Below are 20848 nucleotides of genomic sequence, written 5' to 3' on the forward strand. Positions count from 1 at the left end.
AACAGTATTATTCGAGGAAAAAATATTCCAAATCTGTCTAATTTTCATGATAAAACAATAGTTATAATGATTTATGTTACGAATATTATTAGAACAAAACACTGTAAAACCAATCTACTTAGGGTAGTTATTACAGTGTTTATTGAAGGCAATCATAACGGAGGCATCGCATTAGCAATCTCATGGGACGTGTAACGGATCTAATGTACAGAACAGAGGCACCATTGTGTGCCGAGACGGGACCATAACGCGTCTTCCCACGGATTTATATCGAGGTCGGACTAAGACTGCAACACACGATCGACATTTGAAGTGTTGACGTCACCGTGAGACGCGACACTTGTGCCGGATGAATGCACGCATGACAAATGATATGGGTGCATGTAGGTTGGTGAAAGAGCTGCTCACGTTTTTTGTTTTGATGTGTTCTGCTGTCTTGTTTCTATGTTTAGTGCACTAAGTAGATGTGCGAGTAGATAAATCTTCAGATTTCTAAATAACTTCTTACTAAATTATAGCTAAGAAACCCACTATATAAAGTGAAGACGACATCTGGAAAAAAAAATCTGAGATAGGTATCTATACCTACAACCTCCCCAGTGATGTCTTTGGTATCTTACAGTTCGCGCTATAATCGTATTCCCGTTAAAATTGCGTTCGGAAACACCTAGAACAAATTCCTATTGGCCATACAAGCATTATGCATACAATATGGGAATCAATATCATTCACGGCTCTTCAGCTATCGATTCAACGGTCGCTCGATAGTCAATCGTTTGTGGTATTCTTGTACGCCCACCATCATGATATGAAGGTCGACACTCAGTCGGTGTCTCACTATTAGTCGTGATGATTTAAAATACAATCGAGACCAGTTGTAGACGGATGAGTCACTCTCAAAAGTAGAAATAAAGGACTCATGAATGATATCGTAAAGAGATTTGTTTTTCTGTTTTGAACTCGTGGCTGACCAGTTGAAAGTGGCAAAAAGGACGTTTCCAAACGCCAGAAACCTAAGATTTTTTTTATGGGGAGGTTAAAATATTCACACTAAAATAAAATAATTCGAGTCTAATTAAATTTAGTCCATTAATGTTCCACTACTGGGAAAGGGTCTTAAATGGGATAAAAAAATTAATAACTGCTAACTAATTTCTTTTCTCTGACCATTTCACAGGCATTAACTGCAACATGTCTCTGGATTATTGTTCCTGGTCCGTAATGTTTTGCAAAAATGTTTCAAGTATCTAATTGTTTTTATTTATATCAAAGATATCGAGGGCAAACATGATGAAGTACAACGACCTTAGTATGGAACAGAAAAGAAAATTAATAGTCGTTGCTAGCAATATTAACATTGTCTTGACCTCTTTTAGTTAGAAGCCAGATAAAAGAGAAAAAGAAAAAGCCTTTCCGCTTTACTCTGAAATGTCGGTAGTATATTATATCGATGAAATAATTATAACAATGTTCTATCCGGCTACGGCGATCAGTTACATTGCCATTGGCCAACGGTGCAGGACTTTGTTTATAGCATCCAAGTCTGGTCAGGCGCAATTTTAAAAATTGAATGAAATTGATTTTGGCCCGACCTAACATTCGAACCCGAAACATTTTGCGCGGCAGTCGTATACCGACCGCCCCACAGACGCAGTCATACTTATATACACTGAACTTTAAGGTGGTACGATAGTACATCGTCCTCCTTCGGTTACGTTTAAACGTACACGCGGTGAATACTTTTGGTGGATGTGTGGGAGGAAGACGTTGACCCTGAGAAATGGGGACGCCCCAGAAACCCTCAAATAGGTTATTATACACATGATAGTTGAACACGCCCCTACATAATATTAACGAAGCTGATGGTACTAAAGTAGGTTGTAACACAGCTACTTCATATTGATTCAAATCCACAACCATCCCCAAAACCACTAGTAATTGTGATCCAATTCTAAATTCAGCTCGACGGATATTCAGGTTCACGATCCAATTAAAGGACATCTTGTTATTCAAATAAAATCAAAGACTAGGTATCTTGTTCTGAATGCAAATCAGCGTATAATTTCTGCCTAAAGCAGTCAAGCTTTGGATTGTCAAAATCCTAACAAGGCGAGCGGCTATTTTTAGAAACAAAAGGGCCTTACGTCAGATGATAGTTCATTTTAACGTTATTTGTTGCGTTGAGCGACCGACGAGCTGGAGCTACGCATAGGCCGTTGTGGGGTGTATAAAAGGGAGTGACACAATGGACGGAAATCATCAATCAGGGGCCCTCACCCACGAGACTTGACGAGAGGGTCCACTGGCGTAATAATCGCCCACTGTCCGATGCAACTGACTCCTTTAGTGTGTCTCAAGCATGATGATTTAATCGACGTAATCTCTCGGGTCAAGGGACGCCGTCGGTTATAGGAATGAAGATAGGCTTAGTCATGTCTGCTGCCCATAGATTAGGAAACATAGCGTTCGAAGGTCAAATAAATAAAAGCCAATGCGGTACTAATCTACTTAACCATGAAGCAAAGGTATATAATAAACTTTCCTGTAGGTGTGATAAATTAATGTTGATTCGAAGGAAATTTCTGCCAACCATGATGTCATTACATTAAACCGAATTGGATCCGTTTTCACGATTCGTTGGAAAGCTGAAATTAGTGCATGTTTTATCCGAAATTTCGAATCTATCCCAGAAAATTAAGATGTAAGAAATTATCAAATTATTTTCTTCGTTCCTTAGTCATGGTTGTTTTCGTATCTGACGAAAGCTTGATAGGGAAAGTTTTAGGAAAGCGGTGTTTGACTCGATGAATAAGTATGTGCTAATGACAATATTTTTATTTTATGTATAGATATGGATTTATCCTACTTTTTGGTTAAACATAAGGAGATATTGCTATCGGAGTTAGATTTTTTTTATCAAAGGGTCTTTTTTATTAACTAGTTTACCATAGGAAAATATGTATGACCCCAAAAGTTAATTTCCATTGTTCGTGCATTTTTTCCGTGTAATACGCATTTAGTATCTAATACCTAAGTGCTGTTCGATATTATATTATTATTGTTTTAGTTACAAATGTGTTTTCATTTATTTTGGCGTATGGCCTCGCTCATTTGATTTCGGAAGTGGCAATTCATAGGTTGAACTCGCCTTGTACGCGGTAAGGTCGTAGCGAACGTAAAAATTAAGCCCCGTGTGGGCTTCAATTGGTTCATAAGCGAAATATGTATTGTTATAATAAGTGTGAACATTAAAATACTTAGGTAATTTGATGTTTGCTCGAAGTCTGAGATAATACTTGACCCTTGCTCAGCGGTGGGACATTAATGGGTTAAATTTATATATCCGGGAGTCCCGGGGTCTCCACCTGGTAAATTGTGTCTTTTTATTAGGTAAAACAAGGGTCAATAATAGTTAATTGCTTTTATACTTGCGGTGCTACTGAGAACGACCTCTCCATACGCATATAAAATAAACATTTGTCTATTTCTGTTATGCTTTCAAGAGAAATATTATACGAACCATTGTTATTATTAGGTAATGGAATATCAGGTTTATTCACAATCAGTATTGCGTACCAGTATATTTTTGTATTACGGTTATAAGTTATATCGACGGATGAAAGGCAGCTTCTAGCTAATAAAATAACAATGGTGCCACGGAGTAAAGTGACTAGAGGAAGTGCTTACACACGGGTTGATTCTGCGTCCAATAAAACGGGATGATTGACATTCTTTCGTTAAAACAGATGTGATTTAATCTACTATCTATAAAAAACTTACATATTGGTATAAATACAAAGGAATAATTTAGAGTTATTTTATTATCATGAACTAAATTTAATTCTATTCGCATCTGCGGGAGATCAACGTTTGTAAACAGATTAACATACGTCACGTATACAATGACATTATATCCTTGGTGGCTTGCTGCTTTACGTAGATTTAAGTGCAAATTAAGTACAAATTCAGTGCGTCCACACCGACGACCCATACGGCAAATATCGACTGAAAGAATCAAACCAGTTTATTCGTGCTTCTTTATGTATGTAAACAAAAACGGAAATGTTACAATACACGTGAAGCTTGTTTGGAAAATCCCAATTTGTCAATCAATCGGGACACTGTCGATCGGTTTGACGGATTGGTTGGGAGCAAAATCGGACCGTGAGTACAGGCTTAAATAACCTCGTGATGTGGGAATCAACGAAACAACGTCCTAATGGACTTATTCTTGTGTAATGGATTTATTGTGGTATTCAATGGCCCTCTATTACGCTAAATGTGTCGCTTTCTGGGTTTATTTGTAGACACTGAGATGCATTATCTTACAATAATATACGCTTAGATATTGATTTTATCTGTAATCTTAACACTAATTTATTGGTATTATGGGCTTATTCGTTCATAGTTTGCATAGAAACAAGTTTCATTTCCCATTGAATTAGTCATATCCATTACGCGTACGAAACTATGAAATAGGCATGATGGTATACATATTTTCACGAACACTTCATCGGGCATCGACGCACTATTAATATCCAAAGGTTCTCGTACCTTAAGAATAGCAGATGGCTGTGATGTACTACCAGACAAATCGTCTGACGTTGACTTCAAGTATCTGTTAACCAAATAGTATCTGATCTACTACGTCATATGTGAATTTATGATAAGAATTTCAATTGCTACTATCTAGTATCTACACGAATATTTTATCTTTCTGTTACTCATGACGTCTCATAGACCAAATACTGTTATGTTTCAAATATGATTAGTCAAGGTGAACTTACAAATGATTGCATCAAATCTATTTGATTCAGGATTTCCTTTTGGAACTGTCATTAATAAAACTAGACAATAATTGAGACCATTTAAAATTAAATAACAGGTTTTGGTCGTTCTTAGATCAGCAATTTTAGTTTCTTTGTTTCGTTTCAGGATATATTTTTTATGATATCTCAAGCGACCGAGTAACAAGTGATATAGGAAGAGATTTCTTGTTATTAAATTCTTTTCAACGGCTAGAAGTTTGAAAGAGTTTAAGTTTATTAGTGAACAAATAAATTTAAATACGTATAACATCATGTGAGTAAGCTTTACATTCTAAAAGCACGTTCACTCTATATGTTTTAATTGCAGTTGTCTTAAACTTTTCCTCGCGAGGAGAAAATACAATTGAAACATAAATGGTCAACTGTATGTAGAAATCGTTGTAATCAAAACAAATTGTAGAATTTCGTCGTGGAATCCAGTTGTGTCACCCTCACTTATAATTGTTGCTTCGTCACACCATCTGGTTTTTACATTCTATTGTGTTCGGAGGAAGCAGTATAATTGCCCTTGCAATGGAAGGAAGCAAACGTTTTTGAGTGTTTAGGAAACCACATTGTATTGAGAGGAAAGCGATGACTGCTGCGTTTGCACCTTTTGTGAATAAATGTTGATGTTAATAAGTCTTCAACAGACCTGTAATAGGTCTATTTCTTTCATAATAATGGAGAATGTTAACAAATTTGGATTATTAGCTCTCCATATTCTCTGTTAAAAATAAAAAATACTAGTGAAAGAATTACTTTGATACGTCAATTAGTTTCCGATTTATAAGTAAAACAAGTTGTAACCGCGCGAATCGGTGTGACGTCATTGTACATTACGCTAAGTCTGGCTCACATAGTCTTTTTTAATAATATTTACTATTATTACACTTTAAATGTAATAAGCAGACGAAAACACAACAAAATACTGCATAAGCTATTACATCTACGGCTGTAGACTTGATATTAAGCGGGACGCGGCCCGCGCGGCATGGTGTACTATGACGTCACGCTGTTAGCGGGACTCGATATTTTTTGAAACTTTGAATGCTTGTAAAATCAAAACTACTTGGTATTTTTGACTAAAACAAAAACTAGTTTTCATGTACATGTACAGGCTTTACTGAGTCAAAATTTCAAGCGATTTGGCATACCTAGTAACATTCTCCATTATAATATAACGTAACACAATTTTGACTTTACACATGTCTAATATACAAATGTCTCAAGGATTGCTTCGATCCTGTTAACTAGGTTGACTTATGAAGATAGTCCGAATCCAAAATAAAACACAATCAACTCAACTGTCGGTTTGCCTAAAAATAGTAAACAGACATAATTTTAACGACTCTCCAACAGATGAGCTCCCGCAGCGCGAATCGTTTCCAAGTATAAGTATCTCATTAAGCCCGCCCCACTGAATACCGCTGTTGGATGTAATAGGTCACCATGCTACCTACCCATCATTTTAACCTTTAAGCTTCCATTACTATTGTAATTTTCATATTTACGCGTGTAGTTGAACAAATTACATTCAATAAACATTCATTATGTAAGTAAAGGCTTAAAAGTAGCCATGACATATTCAACAATTGAATTACCTCGAAAATGTTAGAATAATCAATAAAATAACAAATCGTGGAATTATTTTATACTCAAACAACTAGAAGTATAATTGGGTTTTGCTAAGTAAGAAAAGTTCTGTTTTAATCCAGGATTAGATTAATGGCGATTGGCTCGGCCCCTATAAATTTGAAACTGCCAAAAGTCCGACCGATAGAATCCCCAAATGGATGAGTAAATAAAGATATACTATTAAGCCCGCATTCTGACTAGTATTAAATGCATTTGTGATAAGAGGTGTAATCTTAGTTCATCTCAGCTTCTCTATTCACAAGAAATACATATGAATTACTCTTTAGGTGAGTATAGGCAGAAGATGTCCACTGTCCAAGTAGAGATAAAGCACAGGGTGGAAAATGTAGCTGCCATGAAGTTACAAGAACGTTTACAGTTAAATTAAATAATAAAAACGGTTATGTATAATTAATTAAAATATATAATGTAATTAAAATGTGACCAGCTGTTTCATCATTTTTCTGAGAATGTTCTTTGAACAGATTTAATTTACTTTGCCTGACCTGGTTTAACATTATACAAAACGTCCAGGTATGCTTACATATCCATTAGTCTTTCGTAAACAGTATGAACGTTCTGACCTCTTATTAGGCCAAAAGGAAGGATGGGGCCTGATGATAGATGCACGGTAGAAATAGTCTGATCCGGTGGCGAATGGCCGGAAATTGCATCGGTCACTTTGTCTGGCGCTAAAGAGAATATCTTGCAGACGTTTTTGCTGTTATACAAGGAGGATTAGAAGTACGGCGCGTAGAAAGCTTTTTAAGTGCCGATGTCCGACCTCTTTCAGTGTTATTTACATTAGATTTAATAAATTATACGTTGAAAAAATTACAAGTGATCGATAAAATCTTCAGTTTCTTTTTCACTTCATTATGGAATCATTGACCTGGCAGCCAGTTCGTGGTAAGATCGTAAGATATAAATTCTTCAACCATTCCCTATTAATTTGTAGCTTATTCTTTGCTGAATTATTTAATTTTTCATTTCAAAAACACGAAGATTAAGTTCCATTGTTACGAGACCGTCTAGTCTAGGTAATAAATTGAAATTTATTGACTTCACAGTTGCCACTTAATTAAATCTATCGATATAGGGGTGGCACAGTCAAGATAAATACGATTGTCAACAGATAACCCTTCAACAAAACCAGCATACGGGTCGATTGGTTCCCCCGATTCAATTTACTGAATTTTAGATCACAATACGGATCACCACGCCTACGGTCCTTCTGACCTTGTTAACATTCAAGGCTTTATTTACATTGTTGAATATTTCATACAGTTTTTTATACTCATTGAATATTGCGATTGGAATCTCTGAAGACTCAATTTTGAACAAATTGCTCGCCTTTATGTCATCGGAAAAGTTGGGGAGCCGTAAAAACTTTTGTATTTACATCATGCTTGTTGGTTTTGACTTTGATACCATCAAAGGCAAGAAATCTTATTTAACGGTAGCATGAAATATAATAAGTCGCCTTCCTGAGACAACTTTATTGTTCCAATCTTGTAAACGTAGCGTTGAGTTAAATATGTGCGTACAAATTCTTCATTATAAGAACACTCGTTGTTTATAATTTGTCTTGAGAAATGTAACAGTGAAAGTCTACTAAAATTCGTACAATCGTTTTAATTGTTGTGCGTGGAACACAAACATTGTGTGCTGGCGGTATATGGCGTGGTTTATTGCATACATAAAGGCAGCACGGTACATTTACTTTTCATCGAAAGCTTGTTTTCTTTATGGGGTGAGAGTAAAATTCGATACGATAATGCTTAAAACAACATAAAAGTCGTCGTCTTAGCCCCTTTAAATGATATTTGTCGAATAGGGTTGGAGACAAGATTTAGTTAAATGCTTTATCCTTTAAAGAAATTTAAGGGGGAATATGATAAAGACTATGTTTATATCCGAGCAGATCTCAGACCCGTTGTAAAAAGGTTAGCTTCTAAGACTTCAAGAAGGATATTCACCCTTGAAGGTGAAATTCATATGCTCTAGCATGCCTCATTATGGAAATTATCTAAAGGAAGTCTCAATACTTAATCACAATATTATGATTTACGATTTGAATCGCGAAAGCTTATTAACGATTATGATGTTGACGACGTACATTTACGATATCTATCGTACGGAAGTGAAGCAACGCTTAATTGTAACTGAGATTAAACTGCAGGTGCAATGTACACTTTTAATATTCGTTTAATTAGTAGTTATACGTGTGTGAAACCAGTTATTTACCTTATCGTGCACGTGTTCGGCCGCATCGCAGTCTGTGATGCGTTTTGGTACCACAATGGCATTCTTTGCTCGCTTCACAGTTCACACATCAAACGCATGATTTATTTTACACCAGGTCTAGTCAACTTTATCGCCAGCTTGGAATTCGTGCCCGTTCTCCTGGGAATCGTAAAATCTGTTTCTTGTTTGTTTCTAATCCGCAGACTACTTTGGTTCTTGGTTAGAGCGCGAGCGTCTGGAAAAATATGTTGCAAAATATAATTATGAAATCGAAATCATTGGAAGTCTGTTACTGCGGTGAGGTAAAAATAATGCTTTTTTATATAATAAAACAGACGATCATCTTAACTCGCAGACTGTTAATCAATTGTAAGAAATAATAATAAGAAACTGTAAGCCGAGGCGTTATTAGTATCTAGGTCTCTATTTATAGACCGTTCAAAGTACAGTGTCTTATCGTTGCTGGAATTATCTAAATAAGGCGTGACGATTCTGAATAAATTGCTGGTTGTCGGGATGAGGGCAATTTAGTACTTTTTCATTCATTCTACACGTGATACCTTTTGAATTTAAAAAAAAAAAAAACAATAATATACTTTCACGCTAGTAAGTTGTAGACGTTACTTACTTGTAAATGAAAATGAATCACCTTTCTTTAAGTGTAAATCCGAGTACCTAAAGATCAATATCAAAGTGAAATGTTCTTTGTTTCTTATGTTTGATTTTCTCACAAATAATGGTAACAAAACATGTTATATTTTGGAGTTTGTTGAGGTCTAAGATGTAAATTTGAATTGATTTAGTTGATTTAGTTGTATTTCAATATTTTTACATCTGCCGTGGGCCACTTATCTCTGTATGAAATCGAAACGGGTGGCAGATGGTTTGCGAACTGCCGACAGCCAATCCGGGACCATTAAATTCGACAGATGTACGCAAAACGCAGATGCAACCCCGTAAACATTTGCGATACCGACGTAGAAGCCTTGGGACATTTTTTTGTTTCTTTTTCGCCTATAATCATGTATACATGACATGTCTCTGCGAATTTAGGTCATATCACGTCGTTATCTACACTATTAATATGCGAATCGTCCTTGTAACGTGAAATAAAAAGTAAAATTCGAAACGTTTTAGGCTCCAGTAGCGCAGTGTAATTAGCATAATGACTTCTCACGCAGACGTGTTACTATAAGCAGCTTTAACTAGGTACAATTATGTTTGGCCAGTGATCCGTATAATAAGCTAACACGCTTCACGTAGCCTTGTTCCTTAAACACAAACGCCTTAGAAATCATTCACCCTGTTTTTCAAAGAAAAAGCCCCGAACGAACGAAACAAAGAAAGAATTACAGAGGTCAACAAATTCTAAGGAAAAATGTTTAAGTATTAGCTAAATCATTTCTATTATCCTCGCTGTAAATAGAACGTCATTACAAGAACTTGTTTAGACTTCGGCGAATGTTTGACGTCAGGTGCAGAAAATCGTCATCGTTTTTGTAGACGTTTTGTCGGGAAGTACTTTATCGTATAAGGGATCCCCAAGGGACATTCTCGTAGACATCCTGTGCATGTGCGTTAAACTGTATACTCGTAGGACAGGTGGCTTAACCGTGATTCCTTTAAATGTATTTCTTGAGAAAAATAACAAATCTGGGTGTTTTCTCTGTAGCATATTTTTATATCTCGAGAATTACCCGAATAAGTTTTAAATTAGAAATGTTTCACTACCTACTCAACCGGTGTATGAGAACTAAAAAACATGGTGTTGCGATCACGATGCCGCTCAGTAATTGTTGTTATTATGGTAATTTTCTCAAGACGGTGTTGGCGAGTGTATGAAGAAAATTTATGCTTCGTAGTAAATATTTTCTGACAGACATTGAAGGCTAAACTTTTTTTTTATTGTATGCCAGTTTTATCTGCACCAAGTGACGTCTGTCAATTCAGCACTTAAGTATGAACGGAGACCGCACTTAATTTGCATCTAAACACCTGGCTTTCTTTTGAAATCATTTAACCCACCTGCCTGATTTTTTTATTCCCGAATTCCAACATGAGGAACATATTTTCTCCATGAGTTCCATTCCAGTTCATTGCCATTTTTTACTGGCTTCTTTATCGAATAAGTATGACGGTTAGCGATTTGGCAGATTGATTTTTGGTCCAAACGTTCCCCACATGTTTACATCAAAGCTTTTATTTACACACATTCAGTGTAGCATAAAAGTAACGTTTTATTCAAACAGAATCACATTAAACCAGTGTCAAAGAAGCCGTATGACTGAATCACGGGTACTGCAGATACGTTCGGTAGACTTCTCTATTGGATTAGTTTGTGCGCTCATGCTTCAGTTAATTGAGTGTCACGTGTTATTGGACATTCGCATGCCTCTTGAGGGCTATTTATCGATTTAATATCCATCACATTTTCCACGTGGTTTCGGGGCGTGACCTAATGTTCTGCCCTATTGACATTGAAACGTAGAATTCGTAGTGTAAAGTTTGAATTTCACCTTGCGTTTTAGTTAGCTAAACACATGATTGTGCTCATTTTGACGGCGCCTTTATACGAATCAATCATGTTTTTCTCAAAGATTGATTAGTATTCATTCGGCACTGCTAAACTACGTTATCGATTATGATGACTTACTCAGCAAACAATTAAAATTTTAAAATCACTGAATCACTGTTTTGACGTCTGATTTAGATAATATTTGTAGAACACGATTAAAATTAATAAAACATGACTATTAACATAGAATTTATATAATCTATTTATCTCATCTGATTGCATATAAAATTCGCAACTCAGCGCTTATAGTGTTACACAACTTCAATATTACGCTCCAGGTGCCATTGAGAATACATTTCGTTACTCAACCTCCTTTGTGTATTAGTTTATGGCTTTTACGTTTACATGGAACTGTTACAACATTATGTAATTGGATCGCGTATCATCATATTAATATGTATGTATAAGGAAGTTATATTCGGAATTTTAGGTGATCAACATGTTATCGATCCCCTTTTAAAACGGAAACTCATCAAAGTTATTAAGTGTGTCGTGAATTGATGAATACAGAATTAATTTATAGAATAGTAAAATGTAGTTCAATGAGTCCAACGTCCTAAGGTTTAACAAACTGATGACCCTCTAAGTAGGTGACTCCTAAATAAATGATAAGCTTCCTTAATACGATACATATTTATCCATCCCTAGGTTAGAAATAGTATATCTATATGATTGTACAACTATTAATGCATGTCAGAAAATATTTACTACAAAACATACATTTTCTACATACACGCGCCAACAGCGTCTTGGGAAAATTACTATAATAACAACAATTTAGGGATAAATAAGTATACTATGTAGTTATGTACCTACCTATGAATGTACCTTCATACAAAATTGAGTAAAGTCTAATATTGCTGAAGTACTTGGCCAGTGACTGACCTCCGAATTGCATAGACCGTGCCTCGCAAATTAGCTTCAAACATCCGAGTGTCATATTCATCAACAAAAGTGCATTTTTCAATTTGTATTATTAGTGTTGCCTTACATTGACCTTAACTTTATATCGGTGATAATCTTGTTTACACACGTGTGCCGTGTCTAATATAATGGGCACGTGTGTGTGTACAATTGGGGATTAGGACGTCTGAACACTTGAGCTTATTTAGTGTAAGTTTTGTTTGATTAAGGGCTTTGTTGAAGATTAGTTATTAGCTGTTAAAAGTTTACATCAACTTGCTTCTGATAGAATTTTGGAGAGGTCACCTTCTATCACGTTTAGTCATTCGTTTTACTAATTCTCCTATTCAGATTGATAGTCATGAGCGCAGCATTTTGCTTTTGCATTTCAATGTACGAGTCTCCAGGTTTCTTTAATCGTATCAACACTTAAAAATAGTATAACTGAACGTTTGTAAACTTCAAAAACAAACCGCTGTTTCTACGAAGCCCTTGTAAAGAATCTTGGAAAACATTAAAAAACGAGGCGATTGAATAAAAATACTTTTTACTTGGAAGTTGATACAATCACAAACACCAGACACGTATATCTAAGAAACAATACAGATATTTATTAACAACCAGTTTTATATGAAACTTGGTGTGTTCATGTAATATTTCAATGTACACGTGTAATTATATTTTTCGTAATACTTTGTGTACAACATAATGAAGTAACTTCAACGCGGCGTGACAGACTTTGTTATAAAACACACTTTTGTTCACAACACAAAACAATAGATTTGTCAATAATACATCATTGTAAAAAATGTACCAGCTATTCAATCTCAATAATTTAGAAGAAACGTCGTTATACCAAATGTATAGTTTGTAGTTGAACACTTCAAAGGCATGTTTAAAATACAGTCAAATGTTTATTTGCTGTAACACAAATACGTTTTCTATTTGGGCGTAGTTCTCTTTGAGATACTAGCTGCAAGCCGTGTTATGGTTGTATTTAGAACTATCTTCACAAAGACACGTTTCCAAGTTCAACAAAAGACTGTCTCTTTGAAGCAATTCTTTGAATGTATCGGGATATCTTTGTTGTGAAGTATCACGTTGTTTTATTAGGAAGAAACATTGTGAATACTATAAACTAGCAAGTGGCGGCCAGAGTTTGCTGCAAGGTCGATAGAGGCGTTCACTTTCGCTACCACGATGACTGAGAGAGAATAGCACGAATTTCATGTCCATCCACACTTGCGATCGTTGCTTATAAAGCCAATTATTCTTTAACGACTCCGACCACTGTTACCACGATTGTTTATTTCGATGTCTTCTTTTTTTGCGCATAATGCTGCTTTTTCTAAAATAACTTTCTCCGAATCATCCGAAGTTAATGATCATCTTTCACATTGTTTATTAGAGATCGCATTATACGATGATGCACAGACAAATGTTGTTTTTTTAAATCTGAGGGTTCTAGCACAAATTTTAATCGCACAGCAAGTACATACAGGGAATGATTAAATACTGACGATGATTGATCGTACGCACGATCATTTTGCAGAAGCCTTAGCGATTAGCTTTCACCGATATTCATAAAATAACACAGTATGGTGCCGCGTCGAATCAATCCGCTATTGTTTGATATTGACGTCAATACGCGTCGTGAAATGCGTCGGCACAAAGGCCTCGCTTACTCGCCGGTGTCCACTAACATTCACCTGTTACTTACCGGAGATCGCGTGCCTGCACAAGAAAAAATAACTGTCGAGTCTACGTAATATGCCATTAAAAGCTTTAGCAAAGTGCCGGAAAGATCCTAAGACACAGCTTTATTTGCTTTTATAATTTGCGAAAGCTCATCAAGGCTGCCGTTTTATTTATTTTGGAATGCGCCACAGGAATTAAAGTCTACTGGCGTCATCACGTAGCCGTAAACAGGGTTCTAATTGAAATCAATATAGCGATGGCTACCATCAAGTGGTATGGCAATTTGCTGAATATTTTTCATTGCTTTTATTGTCAAAGGTCTTCCAGCCAATAATTGTTTTGTTGTGAACGTTCGTTGTTCTCTTGCATTGTCACGTTCACGTATTAGTTCGATAGGGTTACAAATGCGTGATTTTAACTCGTTAAGCAATAATCGTATTGAATATGTTGGATCGTTTCTTACCTGTCGGACACGCGAGGTCGTCGGGCGAGTATTTGTTTTAGTCCATTGGTCGCAGCGGGTTGACCTACATTCACAGTGATAATAAACAAGTTACCGCATAACAAACCGGAAAAGGTTTTAGTTGGGATTCAAATGACCAAGAAACCGCATCTTTGTAACATGGGACCGTTAGGACTTTATTGTTTCAACCTGGTGGCTTTTGGCAAAACATTTAACCATCAAGTTCTGTCTAATTTATTAAATGGAGTTTAATGCAAGCTCCTCTAGAAATTTAGAAGAAACCGAGCACTGAAGTATCTTGTGATGCCTTTTGATTATACGTTTCAGGTGGATTTAGTAGAAAATGAAGCCACGTCTAAAGATTTGTCCTCGTCACTAAGAAATAAGGTCTTTGTTGTCAGCACGCCCGTTGTATTCTCGTTCTTTTCTTTGCTCAGTCTTAATAGCACTGATGAGTTTCATTAAAATATTGAAGGTGAAACCATGCGACTGTGTGCATTTATTTATAGACTGTCATGTCCGGAGTTGTATTATAATTTATATGTATTTTTCTGATGCTGCCTTCGATAGTGCCTCGAGTATTCAACGGTAACTTTTAGTAGTTGATAATGAACCTTTTAAGATAGCGCTATCTACACTACCGATTACATAAAACTTATGAAACGAAGTTATTGATTTATCTACAATCACGGCCTTATATTTTTGTTTGCAGTATTCACATGTTTTGTTTTACACATTTTGGCTTTGTTCCATAATATTTGTAATGGACTACGTGGACGGTAATTGATCGTAAAATCTTTTATGTTTATGATAGTCGCTTTAAATATAGAATTATGTAGAAAGTACGCCAAACAAGTGGACCTACAGCGTCGTTTTATAGTAGCCACTTCATAATGTTTAGATAACATTCAAGACTTGATGTCACGTTTTCAAGCTATCAGAAACCTCTTATTTAACTGCAAATAAATAATTTTATCTGTTCCTATCGTATCCGTAATCAAAGTATCAACATTCATCTTCCTAATGAACGGCTGTTATGTTAATGGAGGTTTCCGTAGTGGGTACTTTACGAGCACGCGTACTCAATAAGTCACTAAAATAGGTCTGGATGAATGCCTCCTCTCTGTCGATACTTAAGCACTGTTCAACGGCACATCTGTTGGCAGGACGCAACATATGCATGGTTCCCGATAACGTTCCAAAAATAAACTAACGATAATTCGTTCACCACTCACGCTCCGCTTGGAATGTTCACTCATTGAGTGCCTACTACACACACTTCCACTTCCTCTACTTTCTTGTGTGAATACGCGGCCGCATTAAGAACGCCATTGCCACTTAAGGCTGCACTGCGCTTTATGTATCTACTGAGAATGATAGCTTACGCGATGATAAACTTTTCGGGGTCATCGGCCGCTTTCTCCTACTTATTGTGATGGTATGCGTTCTTGAATCTCGGTTATGTCACGGTGTCTGCTAGTCGACGTAGTTAACATAAAAACACTACGATAGTGTATTTGTTGTATTTGCAGATTGCAATTTGTTTTCAGTGCAATAAAATGTTTACTATTTCTAACGGTCCATCGCATTGAAATTCTCTGCAACATTAGTAGATACGCCAGGCAGTCTCATAAGGAACTGGTGTTGTAATCGCTCTATGAATACAAAATTAAATATAAAGCTAATGCCATCCTTTTATGATACTGTCAACGGCATGAAATCGTTTACCTCCCCAGAATATTAAGCCATGTAATCGAACTGCCAAATTTTCCAGCTATCAAAATACGGGTAGGTACGCGTCGATTGACGCCAAAATGTTGTTACGTCTATTTGCACAACTGTTTCGTTAAGTTAGTGTAATAAATTTCAATATTACGTGGAAATTAGTTCCACATTTCGAAAATGATATAGACCCTTATATCGTTTACTCGGTCGTCGAAATTTTTGGCCTGCAAAGATCTTTGTTTATACTATTTCGTAGTTGTTTAGTTGCGTTTCGGCTGCGTAATCGAGGTGATCCTTATTCGAATGGTATGCGGGGCGGCGCGTCTATTTGTTGCGTAAAACAGTTTGCCTTACGACGGCCGCGGGGTAGGACGTGTGCGCCGCGCTTACAAAATGTTCAGTGTTTAATTACGCGCTATGATATATCGCAAGGCTGCTCGCATTGTTTTAACGCTACGCCAGTGCTCAAGCGCAACTACTATGTTTATGTGAGGAAGCTAATTGAATAATCGTGCTCTGTGTTCTAAATAGTGATTGAGTTTCTGTGCGTTATAGTGTAAATCGATCAAATGGTTAGGAAAATAATTGTCATTGGTATACAGCATTACGAGGATCCGTTTTACAAGTACGTAATTATGATTCCAAAAAATATTATGGTGTACTCGTTTAGATATACGTAATGCCCCGGAGGAAAATGTTATTCTGGAAATAAATTTCCTTATATCTTTTTCCTTTGTTTTAGACATGTGACGGGTGCGAGTGGGCCGCCAGCAGGATGCGGCCACCAGAGAAACCGATCCCTGGACTCCGTGCTCCAGCGGATACCAGAAGACATGACACCTACGTCGCCGGAAGGGGCGCCGCTTCGAATTCCTATCGAAGTGCCCGTTCCGAGGCTTGCTCTTCCACCAGAAGTGCCAACCGGATCTGATGACTCCGGTATTCACACACCACCTGATGGTAACGACGATGAAAGACCACCACCACCGGCCGCAGCAAGGTCCAGAGAAAGCTTAGACTCCGGTAACCCAGAGGACACAGATAAACCACCAGACCCTCCCGACACTATCAGCGATCCGCCTGCTAGAACTGATGTTTGCGCCGCAGAAACATCTAAAAACAAAGACTTTTTGTTGCGGCTGTTTGAAAGCAAACTCTTCGACATGAGTATGGCGATCTCATATTTGTTCAACTCCAAAGAGCCGGGTGTACAAACCTACTTGGCTAACAAACTATTCTCATTCCCATACGAGGACGTGGATTTCTACCTACCACAATTAGCGACTATGTATATAGAAATGAGCGATGTCGCGGACGTGCTGAGGCCTTACATGGTCTACAGGTGTAAACAAAGTGCTGAATTTTCATTAAGACTAGCGTGGTTATTGACTGCTTTCGGTGGTGACACGAAAAGGTCTCGAGCGACCAAGTTAAGAGATTCTATATTGGCTGAGGAGATCAGGCCAGCCGCGCGGAGAGGACATCATAGATCGCAGTCTGACGCATCAGCGTTAAGGCTAGCGACACCCTCAGGGAGACATTTGGGAGATCTGGCATCAGGACGAGCTTTTGATAACGGTTGTCTTTGTGGGGAACAGTGCTCCTGTGGAGCGCCCCGACTAGCGCCGCAAATTCAGGTATGTACTCTATTGTATCCTATACCGTTATCATTATTTATCATCGTTGACATTATTTAATAATACGCCGTCACTCATTATTTCGGCAATTTGTGTATCTATTTGCAATACTTATGTGACTTAAAATTGATTACATTAAAGACATGTTCGCGATAACAAGTAAATACCTATATTTGTTGTTATGCTAAATTTTATGACTCGTCTTACGTATCTCCCTACTACACTACATGTTTACTTTCAAATCGTATCTTTTGCTCGGAATCTACTAAGTAAGGAGTGTGTTGAAATTATTTGCAAAATGACTAAGGACAAGTGTATCACGTTCACATTCTGTAACTCGTGTATCCGCGAACGGTAGCCTACGAAAAGCCTTGGCTATGAAGGCACAACTAAATAAAATTTATATCATTACAACACATGCGTAAGCAGTGCCTCAGGATATACTAATATGTATGTAAAGGTCATTGGAAAAACGTTGTAATTGAACTTATTTATCTTTACTTTATAAATAGATGTCCTAGAACAAGGTTTCCTCGTCACCAACGCGTTTAAAACCTGATATTTTTAGTATTCATTTCATTGATTGCAAAAAAATATCTCCGTTTCTCTGTACCAACTGTCACTTGATGTCGGTCAATTAAAACTCGACTACGAGTACAATTTGCAAGTGACTGTGTTTTGTAAAGTTCAGCAAGGTCCTTATTCCACCTTCACTTATATCATCAAGTATTTCATTTTTAACGTGTGGGCATATTCGTACTTGAAATGTCAGTAGATGTTATAAAGATCAAACACTTCGTTATGTTAATAACTATACTAGACTTCTTAGAAAGAAATACTCCGTTTATTTATTTGCATCGTGAATAAGTTCGTTTTGATTGAATTTCAATACCAATCAGTCAAACAATAGTGTTATAAAGAGATCAAGATCTCGACGTGCCTTTTATCTCCTGAATTTACTTTATTCGAATTTCGCATATGATAAAAGCTAGTCGATTCTCAGATTTTATTAAGTCCCAAATGTTTGATGTTTTCTTAGAAATGTTGATTTAAAGATTCTTGCCATAAGATATTCCAATTGAATGCGAAAATATTTTTTCAACGTCGGCGTCGTTTAGTGATCTCATTAAATTTTATTTCACCAATTTATCAAAGTAACATTAGACATTAAATTCTGTTATTAACACGCTTCGAACCTAAAAACACACGACCTTGGTTCAAAGCAACCATTCACTAAATAATTTGTAGCTAGTTACGTATATCGTTTCGGCCATTTACACTCGTGGGCTAGACAGAATTTTACACCATGTAATATGATTTTAGCAGTGATAGTCGAATTGGGGCAAGTAGGTATTATAATATATAAACATTCGACTCCCACTTAGTCAGCATACCCATGACTTTAAGATTTTTTTTCTTTTGCCTTGAAGTAAGGAAAAGTATCGGGTTGATAGAGAATTTCCAACACAGTTTTGAAAGGAATTTAAAAGATTCCAAAATGTAATATCAATTGCAACAATCTTTCTAGTAGTTGTATCAAGATAACAAGATGTTAATGAGTTTCTTTGTTAATTAATTCTACTGCAATTACTTTAAGTTACAGCTGTAGACCTAATTTAAATCGACTTTATTTATTTTTATCCCCAACTATTTGGTACAAACTTACTCAGATTTGATTTTTGCGCGATTTAAGTTGCTAACTCTATCCAACTAAAGAAAAATCTGCTCTGAGGCTGGCCCAAGTACGCTACCTAGGCTTACAAGTAGATGTTTCACGTAATTAATGTTGCGTATCTTATGTGATTATATCAGCTGTCTTTACGTTATCTTGGAAGAACTTCCTCGTATTAACATATTAGTGGGTGAATCATTGGTAGTTCATTACTTGTGCGTTGAGTCACTGCTGTGTTTATTTCGCGATGTCTCATATACGAGTCACCGGCTTTAGTTTTTTAACTGTTTTCTGTCTGCTAGCTTGGTGCAATGTTTAATTTCATTATATCAACACCACCTTTTTTTTATTTTATTTTTTATATCAACACCACACTGCTCGTCATGGGCAAGCGTCTTGCCCAAGACACTGGCTATCAGAAGTAAAATGAATTGACAATTTATGTGTAAAGATTCCTTTGTAAAATAATTTTCATCAGGTCCCTGGTTATATACGGCATAGGTAATGGACATGTGGGAGTTCTCCGAAGAATTATTTCTCGTTTTCGGGCTTTATTGCTATTTTTGTACTTTGTAATTGTAGCTGCAACAACAATCATAACAGCAAGTATGTCTCCTCAGTCACGTTGATGTCAACGTACTCGGTTTGTGGTTACGACTGGAGCTTGTGACTTAACGACTGTAGCAGTCATCAAACGGGATTACGTAACGTTTTGAGTGTTCTACCAAGAATTGGTCTTGTACCTACGGCCTATTATTAATTATTAGACTTCATGAGAACATAAACAGAAGCAGAGCAATTATGGAAATATTCAACAAACCTATAAGTTAGCAAATATGTGCTGCGATGTATTTTGGTATTAATACCAAACCAATCCCGACTTGCTATGAAAATGAGGAAAAATTGGAGATCTAAATAAGTAGGGCTTATTCCGAGTAGTGGGTCTACAATAGACAGAATTAAAAAATATGTATACACATCACATCTTCATGGTTTTCGACGCTTTTTTTTTACGATTTGTTTTGTCTTTACTGGCTTGGACTGCCATTCATCTTACTAAGTGCCACTTTATCTAGTTACGTCTTATTCGTTTTTGTACTGTCATCTGACTTGTTTAATAATCCTTGGAATCCCATATTCGCTTTTGCCTACTTTTGTATAATGCTAATGCATTTTTGACTGTCCTGTCAACTTCTGCGGTGGAAGAGAGAAGAATGATTGATTGAGTAACATTAACTTCCGATTTTTTACTCTTACTGATTGTATCTTATGTAATGGAATGTGTTTCAAAGAATGCTATCAATGAAGTCTTTCATACTAAATTAATTATTTAATCAGTTGTTTTAAAGAAACCGAAGCTGTTTGCCGTTTTGATAGCAAATCTATAATTATTATGTCTTTGATAGTTTCATTTCTGAAAAATTGTTAAGATCTTGCCCAAGATAAGATTGTTGATTACGGAAATGACGTGCCGCATAATAA

At 36.5% G+C, this 20848-nt stretch overlaps 1 protein-coding gene across 2 annotated transcripts in view; it reads left to right on the plus strand.

Moving 5' to 3' along the window:
• Positions 1–20848, plus strand: part of fwd (phosphatidylinositol 4-kinase beta fwd) — a 52416-nt gene that overhangs the window by 6799 nt on the left and 24769 nt on the right. The window contains exons 1-2 of one of the 2 annotated variants that reach the window (XM_076115719.1): positions 16390–16682; positions 16800–17694. In XM_076115719.1, coding sequence (XP_075971834.1) covers positions 16627–16682; positions 16800–17694 — 951 coding nt within the window. In that variant the 5' untranslated portion in view covers positions 16390–16626. Of the gene's footprint in view, positions 1–16389; positions 16683–16799; positions 17695–20848 lie in introns of those variants that run through there. The other variant, XM_076115718.1, reaches the window with a different exon arrangement.

Source organism: Anticarsia gemmatalis, chromosome 6 (genome assembly GCF_050436995.1).
Source record: "Anticarsia gemmatalis isolate Benzon Research Colony breed Stoneville strain chromosome 6, ilAntGemm2 primary, whole genome shotgun sequence".
Lineage (NCBI taxonomy): Eukaryota > Metazoa > Arthropoda > Insecta > Lepidoptera > Erebidae > Anticarsia > Anticarsia gemmatalis.